At 36.7% G+C, this 12504-nt stretch overlaps 1 protein-coding gene across 1 annotated transcript in view; it reads left to right on the top strand.

Moving 5' to 3' along the window:
• The first annotated feature begins 4732 nt into the window (after nt 1-4732).
• Nucleotides 4733-12504, top strand: part of LOC114066019 (histone-lysine N-methyltransferase SMYD3-like) — a 116940-nt gene continuing 109168 nt past the window's right edge. The window contains exon 1 of the mRNA XM_027900395.1: nt 4733-4824. Within this exon, the coding sequence (XP_027756196.1) occupies nt 4733-4824 (92 nt within the window). The remainder of the gene's footprint in view (nt 4825-12504) is intronic.

The following is a 12504-nucleotide window of genomic DNA, read 5'->3' as shown; positions in this document are numbered from 1 at the left end:
AAAAAACCTGAAATTTTCAAAATAAAAAAAAATCAGAACGTATCATTCTGTAAAGCATTTTGATTTATAAAAAAAACATTTTTTTTTTTTTTTTATAAATCACAATTGTTCCGTAGGCTGCATGACGTGGGTTTGCTTTTAGATAATAAAATATTTTTCAATGATTTCTCACATAATATATAGTTTCTATGTGGACAGAAAGAGAAATAGTGTTAGCAGATAAATTTTTCCACTTACTGAATTCTATAAAATGCATACCCACCTTCTTTGAACTTGCAGGGTAAAAATATGTTTTAAAATTCCAAATATTTTGTTAAATCTTCCTTCTTGTTGCTTCCCACCCACCCTCTAAAGTCTGTATTAGCATTACTACTTTAGGGCTTTTACCAATTGTTTGAATTCCAATAAAAATTTGAGATAATTCAGCTTTTAAATAGCAAAAATTAGTAGAAAATGATGATTTAAAGTGAACCTGGAAAAAATAAATGGTATAGTAATCAGTTACAATTTAGTTATGTATTTCTTGTTGTTATTCACCTGCAGTGTGGTCAGTAACTTCATAGGAGAAAACCAGACCTCAATAGAAGGAACATCAACCAACCTGTCAAGAATAATACTTCTCCAAATTCACGATTTTTATTATATTTTTATATTTATATTTTTATTTATATGCCCTGTAGAGTTCTTCCAGCTTCATTAAGACAGGGAAAACACAATATAACTGTTCTTTCCTGGGTTTCTAGAAGAGAACTAGAAAATTTTATGTTCCTTTACCTTGTCAATCTTAAAATTTTATCGGGAGAGGAATGTACTACTGCAAATTGTTTCTGTTGGTTCTACATGAGGGAAAAATTTAAGTAGGTATTCATTTTGTGATGATAATTTTGGTTCCTCTTTTGGATTGTTGTGTTTAAAGACAAACTGACAGCCTTTAAAACTAAATAGACACTGTTATGGCTGAAATTCACATGCATTCATAAATATTAGAAGTTAGTTTTAAAAAAACTTCAAGCATAATATGATCTCTTGAAATGCTACTAATGTATATTATTACTTTTGTAATGTTGTCTTCTGATAGTAAGAATTAGATTCTGCTTTCATTTATTACAGCTGCAAACTACAAACCAAGTAGTAATTTCCTAGCATGTAAAACTGCAGTTAATTTGTGACATCCAGTGTTGCCTTCCTGGTGCAACACAAAAAGAAAACTGACCTCCCCAAACTTGCTTATGTGCAAAGAGAATGCTAGGACACTCTAAGAGAGTAAATTCAGTGGCTTTTTATAATCTTCATTTCATACTCGTATTATTCAGTAGAAAAACTTCTATATGAAAATTCCTGCATAAGCAGGAATATATCCACTGAGTCCACTGGTCTCGTGCATTTCAGGAAACAGAGCAGTCTAAGGAGTCAGTATCTCACAAAGCACAAATGAATGTATTTCAGTCTCTGTTACTCTTGTTCTATTAGCTGTGTGATTCAGCTTGCACCCATGCTTTGGTTTTCATGTCACAGATGCTTTTATATCAGTTCCAGTGACACATCAGTACCAGTTCATCCAGTATCCTGACTTTTCTGACACAGGTATGTTTGAGGACATGGAGGGTTATATTTTAGAGAGCACATTGTTACACTGGTCATGAGGTCACACAACAGTGCTGCATCTGGTTCACAGAGAAGTATGTATGAATGAAATACACTCTTAGAATTGAATAACTAAGCTTCATTGTGGCAATCTTTAAGCATGGAGAGTACAAGAGGAGATCTATCTATCTGTAGCATCTGAATAATAAGCCGGAGAGGTACCAAATGTGGTTCCTAAAGCTGTGCTCTTACACTGGGTGCTAGATATAGGCTTTTGAGATGAAAGAATAAAATCAGCATTCAAGACATATTTGTGTTCGGGCTGTTAAGAGATTTACTTTCTGTTCATTACCAACATTTTTGTACTCACATTTCTCATCTGTTTACCTACAGACTTACCGCAGGGCTTCATTGTGTGCCCTCTTCCATCATGCAAATGTGTTGGCTAGCAGAAAACCAACAAGAACATTATTGTATTGATTTTCTTTCAGGTCTACAAGTCATGAAGTTTTCATGACTAATATAAATCAATATTTCTGGTAGAGCAGAAGGTGATCTGCATAACTGCTGATGAAAGAAAGAACACCAAAACTTTCATTCAACAGCCTTTTTTAGCTGCAAATACTTATCTTGGGAGGATTCTCTCTGTACCAGGTTTCATACTGTGAAGCTTGGGGTTTTTAGTGTGATATTGGCAAAATTTCATGAGCTGTGACCCCCTCAAAAGATTTTAGCATGAATAAATTAAAAAAAAAAAAGAGCTAGAACCTCAGCTACATCCTCTGCTTTCTTACTACTAGAAGAGATGTGATAGAATAAGGTAGGATAGAATAGATTTTTTCAGATGAAAGGGACCTGCAGTGATCATCTAGTCCAGCTGCCTGACCAAAGACTGACGAAGTTGAAGCAAGTTGTTAAGGCCATTGTTGAAATGACAGGCCTGGGGCATCGACCACCTCTCCAGGAAGCCTCAGTGTTTGACCACACTCTCAGTTAAAAAATGCTTCCTAATGTCCAGTCTAAACCTCCAGATGAAGGCCATTAAATTGTTCCTAGAAAACTGGAAGAATGTATATAGTGATGATGTTGAGCTTTTTGCAGGGTAGAAAATTGCAGTCCTAGCTATCCAGCTTATCTAGGCTCCTCTGTAATAACAGGAGGCCCTGTTCACTGGTATTTCCTTTTTGCTTTCCTCACATAGGATTATTTTCAGTCTCTTTTTTACCAACCCTCTACAAAGAGATAGAAAAACAACAACTGTGAACCTTGAAATTTTAATTAATAAGTTATTGTGTTGAAGATATGTGCTCAGACATTACATATATACAAGTAAGCACAGTTTGAGAGTCTTATGCAGGCTGTGGGGGAATGATTTTCAAGGTAAGTCTGTCGAGATATTATAGAGGTGATTCATAGTTGAAGTTTCAGCTAGGAGCCTACTAGAAATTTTATTCTTCCTGTGCTCTTCTTTCAGGATAAAAAAGAAGCTATGGCTGTGAACTTGGTATATAATCATTTCAAAGCTTAGTGGGATGTATACGGATTTTGAAAACTTAGTTACTAGTTTTCAAAACAGAGCAACTCCAGAGCATGACACTCTTTCACACTTTTTTCAACTGCTTGTACAAATTCTGCATAGAAAACTGGCCTGCCACACGTGTGGCTGAATTTACATTAGAAAACAGCTTTGCAATACTTCACTTTGCTCACTGTTATTGACCGGATTTCTAGCAAGAAATCTGCTTTTTCAAAGCTTCACATTTTAAGCATATAAATTGCTCAGTGAAAGTAGGTCGCTTTTATCTGCTAGTAACTGAGTGTACTGAAAGTAAATGGTGACTCTGTATCTCTTTAAAGTTTTACATTACTTCAAGAAAAATTGTATTACAGCTAAACTAGCTACACTTTGAAGGATACGTACGTTTTTCATATGTCTAAAGAAAACGGCATAGCAAATGTCAGTAATCACAATGATAGTCTTTGGCAGTTTGTTGTCTGTGAAAAATGTCTCCAGTCTTAAACAGACATTGGTATTGTCACATAGTGTATAGAATGAATCCACATTTCACTGTTTAGATATAGAATTTTCAAAGTAAAAAAATGCAAAAGGGGAATGGTTACATCCAGCTGGTCTACAGCATGAACTGAGACAAGAAAAAAAAGAAGTGATTGTATCTTCAACAACTTCGTGCAGATGTCTGTAGAGAAGTACAATGTTGACTTGTTATTTCTTGGTATTAGAAATGTACGTTTGGTGAAAGTAGGATGTGTTATTAGTAAAATCAGACTTTTTTTGATAGAATTAAGGATGAGAGATGTAGAAGGTGAGTCCTTGGAAGTTAGCACTGCATTTACTAATGAGAATTGTGGAATGTGCAAACCATATGCTACTTTAGACAGTGACTTCCTTTAAATGCTGAAGATTTTTCTCTGTTAGTTCTTGTATTTATGTAGTTTGTGTGAGTGTTGTAACAACTGATGCACCAACAATTTTGCTTTGTGCATGAGTTCTGCACAACTCAATGTCCCAGAAAAAAAGGGATTTGCCTGAGACTGGTGCAAGTCACTGCTTATCTTATGCAGAAACAAGGTTTCCATAAGTCCCAGCACTTTACATCAGCAGTTTGACCAGTAAATCATCTGTAGTTTCATTGTTCTTGTTTGGAACTTGTGTTTTGATGTGCTGGTATTCATCCCTTCCAAATGCTCATCAGTCCAGTACTTTTTGAATGAGCACCTTGTCTTCTATTTTTAAATAACAGCATGGACAGGTGGCTGCATAATTTCCCGTCAAGAAAGAATGCTGATGAATTATACAGAACTTCTGACTTGCATTTAGTAGCACTGTGACATAAGAGCTTGCCAAATGCAGCATTTCTTATAAATCTCATGTCAAGAGGCAAAAATATCCACCTTTCATAGCTAAACCTCTCAAGACTCAGTGTTTGAAGATTACGTAATTTGCTCAATTTTTTAATGTAGCCTTTTATGATGTCTCCTTTTTTAATGGACAAAATAAGATAGTTTAATATTTTCATTCTTCTGCCCAACAGCATTGTGTACTTTCTTAATTTCTGGAAACATTCTATTGTTCTTTTGCAAGAAGAAAATCCATTTCAGGGATTGTGTTTGAATAATAATTGGCAGCATGCCTGAAGTATTGACATCGTCTCATCAGGACTCTGTACACCTGCATGTCCGTGCAATGTCTAATCTTTCTCAGCAAGAAATTGATTTTATGTAAGTTTTTAAAATACTGACAATCTTTACATACTTATCTTTGTGATCATACAGATGACCTGGAGCCTTGACATACCATCTGCTGAAACACTGGATGATTTATAACCTAAAAATGGTGGTATAATTTGTAGATATAATGTAAGGAAACATGTGCTAGTTCTTCACCAGACATTGATGTGTAAATCAAATGGGTAAGGTGATTTTCTAATGCAAATCGGGGAATGCTTGTTTCAGAATTTATCCTCAGGCCTTCTAGTAAGAAAATATTAAGCATTTTCAGTTTTCTGAGGGTCATAACAATAAGTTTGCTGCTGCATTTTGACCTGATTAGCAGATATCAGTACAGAATTATTTTTCTTTTTGAAGAGGCCAAACCATCAGAGAGTTTTTTCTGTCTTACAAGTGAAATGAACAGGAAGGAAGTATCTGAGGAAATTTTCAGCTATCTTGGATCTTTCTACATTTTCTGTTACACACCTGTGTAAGAGATCTGTACAGCTCTATGAGATACTATTTGAGTTCATGGAAGCAAGAATGGCTAGATCCCCAGCTGGTATCAATCGGCCTTGTTTTACTGAGTCAGTAGAGCAGTGCATTTACTTTATACCAGCAGACAAGCTGGGTGAATGTGCACATTAGAAAAAGGAAGTTTATGTTCATTATTTACTATATATATTAGTGGCAGTTACCAGTAATATAATCCCAGGCATTCCAGATGATACATTCATAAGTTTTAAAATAGAATTGATTAGGAATAATAATTTTAAAAAAGGTATTTTTAAATAGAGGATTAAAATAAAAAAGTAAGAACATAGCTGTGTAGAGCTGTCACTGGAAGTGCAAACCTGGTTTTCTATTTTATATATGACTCATTCCGTAATTTAACTCAGACTTTGATGTGTGTTAATTTTGGGTTTAATATATTTAAGGGTAGGTTTTACCTATTTTTTTAATTGAATCCTACTCCTGCTTTATGTGATCAAAAATCCTCTCTGGTCATATTGCCTGGTTTCTATCATATTGTCTAGTATTATTTATGCTGTGCATAACTTCAGTACTTGGATACATTTGCACAAAAACCCTTAGAGAAAGCACAAAGTCCAAAAGGGGAAAAGAACTTGTTGTCAATTTCGCTTGTTTTTCAATGAGCTCTTTAGGGTTAATCTCAATTCAGTCTTCATTCTTCCCAAGAACAGGTGGGGAGTTTTGAGGGTTTATTTGGGGAATGTTGCGTGCAGGCAAAAGAAGGTCATGCCTGCCTCCTCTCCAAGGGCTCATTACTCTGACCGCTCCCAAGAAATATCTCTTCTCAACAAAGGATGTTATCTGTCAGAGAAAGATATCTTTGATTGTGAAAGCTAGTTACACCAAGCAGTCAGTGTGCCCTGCTGCCCTCATTGTTTCCCTTCCTCTTGGACTGATGCACATGTTGACTGAGTAGGGATTTGATGTGAGGCATAATTCCCCCCCAAAAAAGGAGGAGGCTGGACAGATGCTATAGTAAAGAACAGGACACAAAAGTTAAAAAAATGTGTGACTGCACGCATCATGAATTAATAGTAATAAATCTTTGCAATGAACTCCATGTGTTCAAAGATGATGGAAAAATACTTTAAATAATTTTCAGCTTCCCTATAGAGTTATGCTTTTCTTATGTCGAACCTTGATCTACAGTTCTGTGGAGGAAAGAAGCATTTGCAATGTTAAAACAACCCTTTTCACTTTAGATTTAAAACAGGATGACAGAAATATAAACATTGTATTAACCAATATTGATTTCTCCTTTCTTTTGGAGGGAGATGAACAAAAGTAATAAGAAAACCTGAATTTAGTTTCAAAGCCAGTCCCTTCATGCTTATTCTGAAAGTTTAGTCTTTTATGTGACGAAGTGCCTGCTGACATTATTGAGTGTATAAGTCAATGACAAATCTTCCACTGAATTAAATGAACCCACAATTTCATCTCAAGATATCTAACCAGGTTTTTATGTGCATGCACATTTGCTTTTTGTTTAAAAATAAACGGAAAGCTTAAGAACGGCATGGTATGCTATATATTTTTCTGGATTATGCCGAGGAACAGATTAGTGATTACAATTTGGCATGACAGTTAAATAGGAAGAAACCAAGCTGTTTAGCCTGGAATATTTTGAATCACTTGCTTGATCTCTGAAATTAATTTCCTCTATCAGAGTTCAGTTACTCTACTTCAGATTTTGACCTAGGTCTAATCTGAGTCATTTCTCAGTAGATTTACAGATAATTATTGTATTTGTAAAAATGCCATATAAAATACAAGTAGTACAGAATTCATTGTGATTCCTGTTTGCAGGATTCTTAGCAAAGGGCTGCGTTGGTGGAAAGTCAAAGCAGTGTAATTCGTTCACACCCAGTCTGACAAAGAGTGAGCATAATATGTCATTTGGAAACTAGTATGCAAGGAAAAGAATGTTTTTATGTGACAGACAGGTCTGCACAGGTGTTTAGATCCAGCTGACAGCTACAATATACGCTAGGCAGGTACTTCTTTTTGGGAAAGAGAAACAAGCATTTTAGCTGATCACATCTGTATTCTGTCAGGGAGTCCTCCTGCCTTGAGAGAGTCCTACCTGCTCCTTCCAGTCATCTGAGGTGGCTGAGTGAGCATCCTGGACTCACCCTGTGCAAGGATAACATAAAGTTTTCTCAGCACTTAGCTGAGGCGTGTGCACTGCACCTGTAAACTTGCCCAGGTGGACTCCAGCGACACAACAGTCATAGCACACATCACAATATAGGCTGTACAAGCTCACCTGCACGCTGGCCGGTATCACAGTTCAGCTGCTTTGGCTGATATTTGGATTGAAATGAATATTATTGTTGAAATTATTTGACTTGCTTAGATGTGCCTGTGTGAGATGCAATCCAATGGTTTTGTAGATGCACTTTTAAAGACCCTCAGGAGCACTGTGTTAGGCAACTGCTAGAAAAAGTCTGCCTGTTTGCTTGCTTAGAGCATTCTTTGGAAATATTTAAATCAAAATCTTTATCCAGAAACACCATGGTAGTCACAGGTCCAGATGAATAGTGAAGGTTTACTAAAGAATGTTCTTAGTGTTGTCACAGTGATGCACTCTGTTATTAAAATTTTGATTCTGGTCCAGTTTTCTATTTTAGTCATAAACTTTACCACTCACTGCTAAATGGTAATAATACAGTCATTATAATAACTAAGCTGGCTATATGTATTAGAGGATGATAACTGCTAGTGCAGATACTATGATAAATAATGAGAAAATTCACAAAGTCAAGATTATGGAGATTGCATTATTGCTGTAAATGCAGAAACAGCTATTGTGAAAGATAAGGAAGAATCTCTGAAGGTATATTTTATCTAATCAAAACATTACCCATGTGAAAAAGTAACAAAAGAAGTGAAGTGATAAAAGAAACATTAGGGTTTATAAAGATGTGATATGTAGACAGTGAACCTCTTTACAAGGAAGGTTTCCAGTTTTGAAAAACAATTATGGCTGTTTGGTCCCTTCAGAGTTCATTAACAAACACTTGGGAGCACTGATTAGGGCCTGTATCTTTGTTTTCCCACTGGCAAAACAGAAATGATTAATGGCAAAAATGTGAAAAGATAGACAAAGACCTTGGTATTAGTTTATGGGACATATTCTTAGGTTTAAGCTAATTAAACTCTGAAAAACCCTTCTGATCCTCAACAGTTGCAAATTTTCTCTTTAATGTTATTTGGAACCATTTAACAATAGAGATATCAGAGGGGAATAGCAGAATGGTGGTTTAATTTGTTTACTCCCTTTACTGAGGAACTGGCTTTTAAGACTTCCAGTAATTTAGATCTTTGTAGAGCTCTAAGAAGCCAAAAGAATTATTATTTATATTTTTTTTCTGTCTGTTATTTTGTTTATTCTTTAGAGTCTGGACAAAATAAGAAAAAAATTCTATTTTTTTTTTTTAATAATTCAAAACAAACAATCCCTTAAGGTTCTGCAGTCTTAAAACACTGTTCATTTTGTCTGTTCCTGCCATTATCAGTAGTTTTTTCCCATGGTTCATAAATTTCCAGTAAACCTCAGAGAAATGTTCCAAGACCACATATAATGTTTGAGACCATGTTAAATTAGAACCAGCCCATAATGATTATTAATTATTTTAAGTGTTTCCTCTTTATGCTTCATTTCCATTGTTGGCAGACTCTGTTTGAGAAAAGCCAGCTATCTGAATACCAAGGAGCATTAGAGCAACTTAAGCCCAGGGAAATCATTAGAGTTGTTTCAGATCTAAACTGCAATGTCAGTCTGTTTTGCATCATGGATTGGTCTGTAGCTTCCTACATGAGATCTGATTTAAGGACCTGACTCGACGTCCCCTAAGTCAACAGGTTCACTGTGGGCTTTGGGGGACTTTGGATCATGCCATCAAATTCTACACCTGTTCTTACATCCATGGATATCACCATAGGTACAGGCCATCTTCCCAGAACCTGTTGCTCATGGAAGGCACATGAAGTTTTGCTAAAGCCTTCTTCCATACCCACATGTGTCCCTGCCATTCCCTGCTGTGCCATTCACAACTTGAAGGAAGGACACATTTCACATCCTCACAACCATAAAATAAGTGTTGACAATAAGGTTATGCTTGCAATTAGGTTAGCAGCGTGGTTGTTTCGTCAAGAGCAGGGAGTTCCTTATCTGTAAGTTTATTTGGAGATTAGTCATATTGCGAGGGAAAGTCAAAAGAAAATAAGGAGTCAAATGTGTGCATTTGCATTACAGAATAAGAAAAAATGTTACACAAAGCAGAATAAAAGAAACATATGGTCAGATGTACCTGTGATTTAATTCTGTGTCTTTTTTGGGACATCTCACTGAAATCCTGGAGCTGAGGGCACTGTCCTCTCTCACACACTGCCCCTACGTGTTACACCTCAGCATCTTACTTGAAGAAGGGTTTGTATAGCCAAGAAGAATTCCCTTTTTCCCCATCTTACTGTATCAGTTGTTCTGATGAAAAGCATTATATTTAGTGCAAAATACAAATTTTACCTTGCCTAAATACTAAACTCACTGGGAATACAGCATGCCCTCTTAGTCACGGTGCCTTAATTTTGACTGGAATGACTTTGGCTGTCCTTGGATTGTATCTGCTGAGAAGCCGCCCTTTCCTCGGAGCAGCTTCTGCTCTGAGCTCTGTTCCCTCACTTTCTCTTTTGTTGCTTTTGTCATCCTTCTTTTCAACTTCCTTCCTAGATCTTTTTCAATAGGAAAGCTGCCTGGGGACCTGCACTAAATAGAGATGTGAAGGATCAGTGTTACCCTCTCCTGCTAGCTGTGGCTGGGCCCTGGGATACGATATGCAAATCTAACAAGGAGTACGCTCCCTCCTTCCTTCTTTCCTTCCTGTTCGGGGCCAGGATTTTCCCTTCTCCTTATCAGGCTGCTTTTCACTTGCATTTCACTTGTATCCTTTAATTAGCACATTCCTTCTAGCTTGGCTGACTTTTTCCTGTTTACAGCATCTCCACAATTGCTACCCAGCTCTATAAATCGTACACTTTATGAGAAGTACTCATGGTAAATATGTGTGTTACTAGGCTTACCATTTCTAGTTCACTGGGAACTTTGAGTATAAATTCTGTATTACATATTAATAATGCAAATAGTAGCTTTGAACTGAAAATTACTTCCTAAATGGCCATCCTTTTTACTGTGTTTGGAGGTACTGCCATACGTGAGTGGGTATTTCTAAGAAAAAGAGTACTGCCCAAATATATCAGATGAAAAGACATACAAATTAAATATATTAAAAATGAAATTAATCATTTTGTAAAGAGGAGTAAGTGAGGATGCAGCTTCTTGAAGGCATAGTTTGGCTCATGTTATTTCTCATGAGGAAAGATGTATGCTCTGGATATACGAGTGCAAATACAGGAGAATTTATCCATGTCCTTCAAAACTTTTCCAGAACTGCCTCTGCTAACACGATCATCCACTCAGTATATCTTGAGTCTGAGATTTTTGTCAAAATAGATTGCAACCAATTGATTTAAGCTTTCGTTTTTCATGTGGCTGGAATTTTTAGTAAAATGGTTTTTAATTGCTTCCACCTGCACTTGCAATTCCATCTCTGATACACTTGTATGTCCCATATGTTAGTCTTGCTGTGCTGCACATCCCTTGAGCAATCCAGATCTTCATTCATTGCCAACTAAATGTGAGACAGAAATATCTGAAGATGTTGGATTTCAAGCATGCTATGTGTACTGTAGCTTGCCACAGATCACTGGCTGGACTTCTGTTAGTTTTGGTGCTTTCTAATGCATGAAATGTTAACTGAAAAATGTTATCATATGAATTTTTGGTCTTTTATGGACAGAATTAAGAACCTGAAATCTAAAGCTTTCACAGCTCAGCAGAAGGTCATATTTGCTTGCTGAGTGAATGAGAGTCAGATAGATTCACTCGAGAAAAATCATTTGAGACCTCAAACTTAAGCATAATAAACAGAGCTCTAAGAGATAAGAGTAACTTGATAATTATTGAAAGCTTTGAGAAAAAATGTGTTAATGAGGAAATTAAAGCAGGAAATTATCATATGGTTCCTGATGGTTGAGAACAACGACAAAAAAATATAACATATCTGCAAAGAATTTTTGTTCTGGATTTTGAAAGTTGAAGAGATATTTTCAATCTGCCAGAAGGAAAAATAGGAAAATTAAAAAGCATCATTTGTTTCAATTATGTAGCCTTAGTGTACATTAGCTGCCACAGATATGGAAGAGCATCTATAGCAGTGTTGGTGTGAGCTGCATCTCACATGGGAAAGGAAAATAATTATGGCAATAGTTATGTCCTTGCTTTACTGAGCAGTCAGGAATGGCATGGGAAACCAACAGAGATGTCAGGTTTTTAGAGTTCGGCTGTGATCCATTTTAGTCTGAGTAAAAGTAACTATGGAAGAGAAGAGAAGAATAGTGAGCGCTGGGGAGCATAGAGGACAGTGATTTTTCTTAGTTTGTCAGCAAACAGAATAGTTACAGATGTACTGGACTGTACTAGGTTTGGCTGAGGTGGAGTTAACTTTCTTCGCAGTGACTCCTATGGCGCTGTGTTTTGGAATTGTGACTAAAATAGCGTTAGAAACATACCCATGTTTTGGCTGTTGCTGAGCAGTGCTGGAACAACCCCAAGCCTATCCTTCTTTTTCACACTCTACCCTCTCCAAGTGAGTAGGCTGGGAAGGGGACACAGCTGAGACATCTACCCAAATCAGCCAAAGGGATATTGCATGCCATATAACATCTTTCTCAACAAAAGGAACTCCAGTTTTGAGGGAGGGGTCAGGGTGTGGTTGATAAATGGTCTTTATCTCAATCCACAGGTTTTCTTGCATTTGCTCTTCCTGCTCTCTTACTCATCCCACTGCTGTGGTGGTTCTGGGTGGATGCTTCATTTCTGGCCAGAGTCCAGGCACCGCATGGCAGTTACTGACTGCAGAGGTGAACAAGACAGTAGGGTTCTGTGCTCTCTGGTGCCTGTGATCTGATTCCACTATTAAGTATATAGCCATTTGGAAGTTCTGTGTCTTTAAACTCTGAGTTACTGAGGGGCATTTTCAATCAACCAGAACAACAGGGAAAATACTGTGATGTTAAGTGTCAGTGCTTAATGCT

This window comes from Empidonax traillii, unplaced genomic scaffold (genome assembly GCF_003031625.1).
Source record: "Empidonax traillii isolate 1590-97213 ecotype Southwest subspecies unplaced genomic scaffold, ASM303162v1 scaffold721:size320634, whole genome shotgun sequence".
Taxonomy (NCBI): Eukaryota; Metazoa; Chordata; class Aves; order Passeriformes; family Tyrannidae; genus Empidonax; species Empidonax traillii.
The sequence above is the reverse complement of the archived record's forward strand: the minus strand, read 5'-3'. Positions and strand labels throughout refer to the sequence as shown.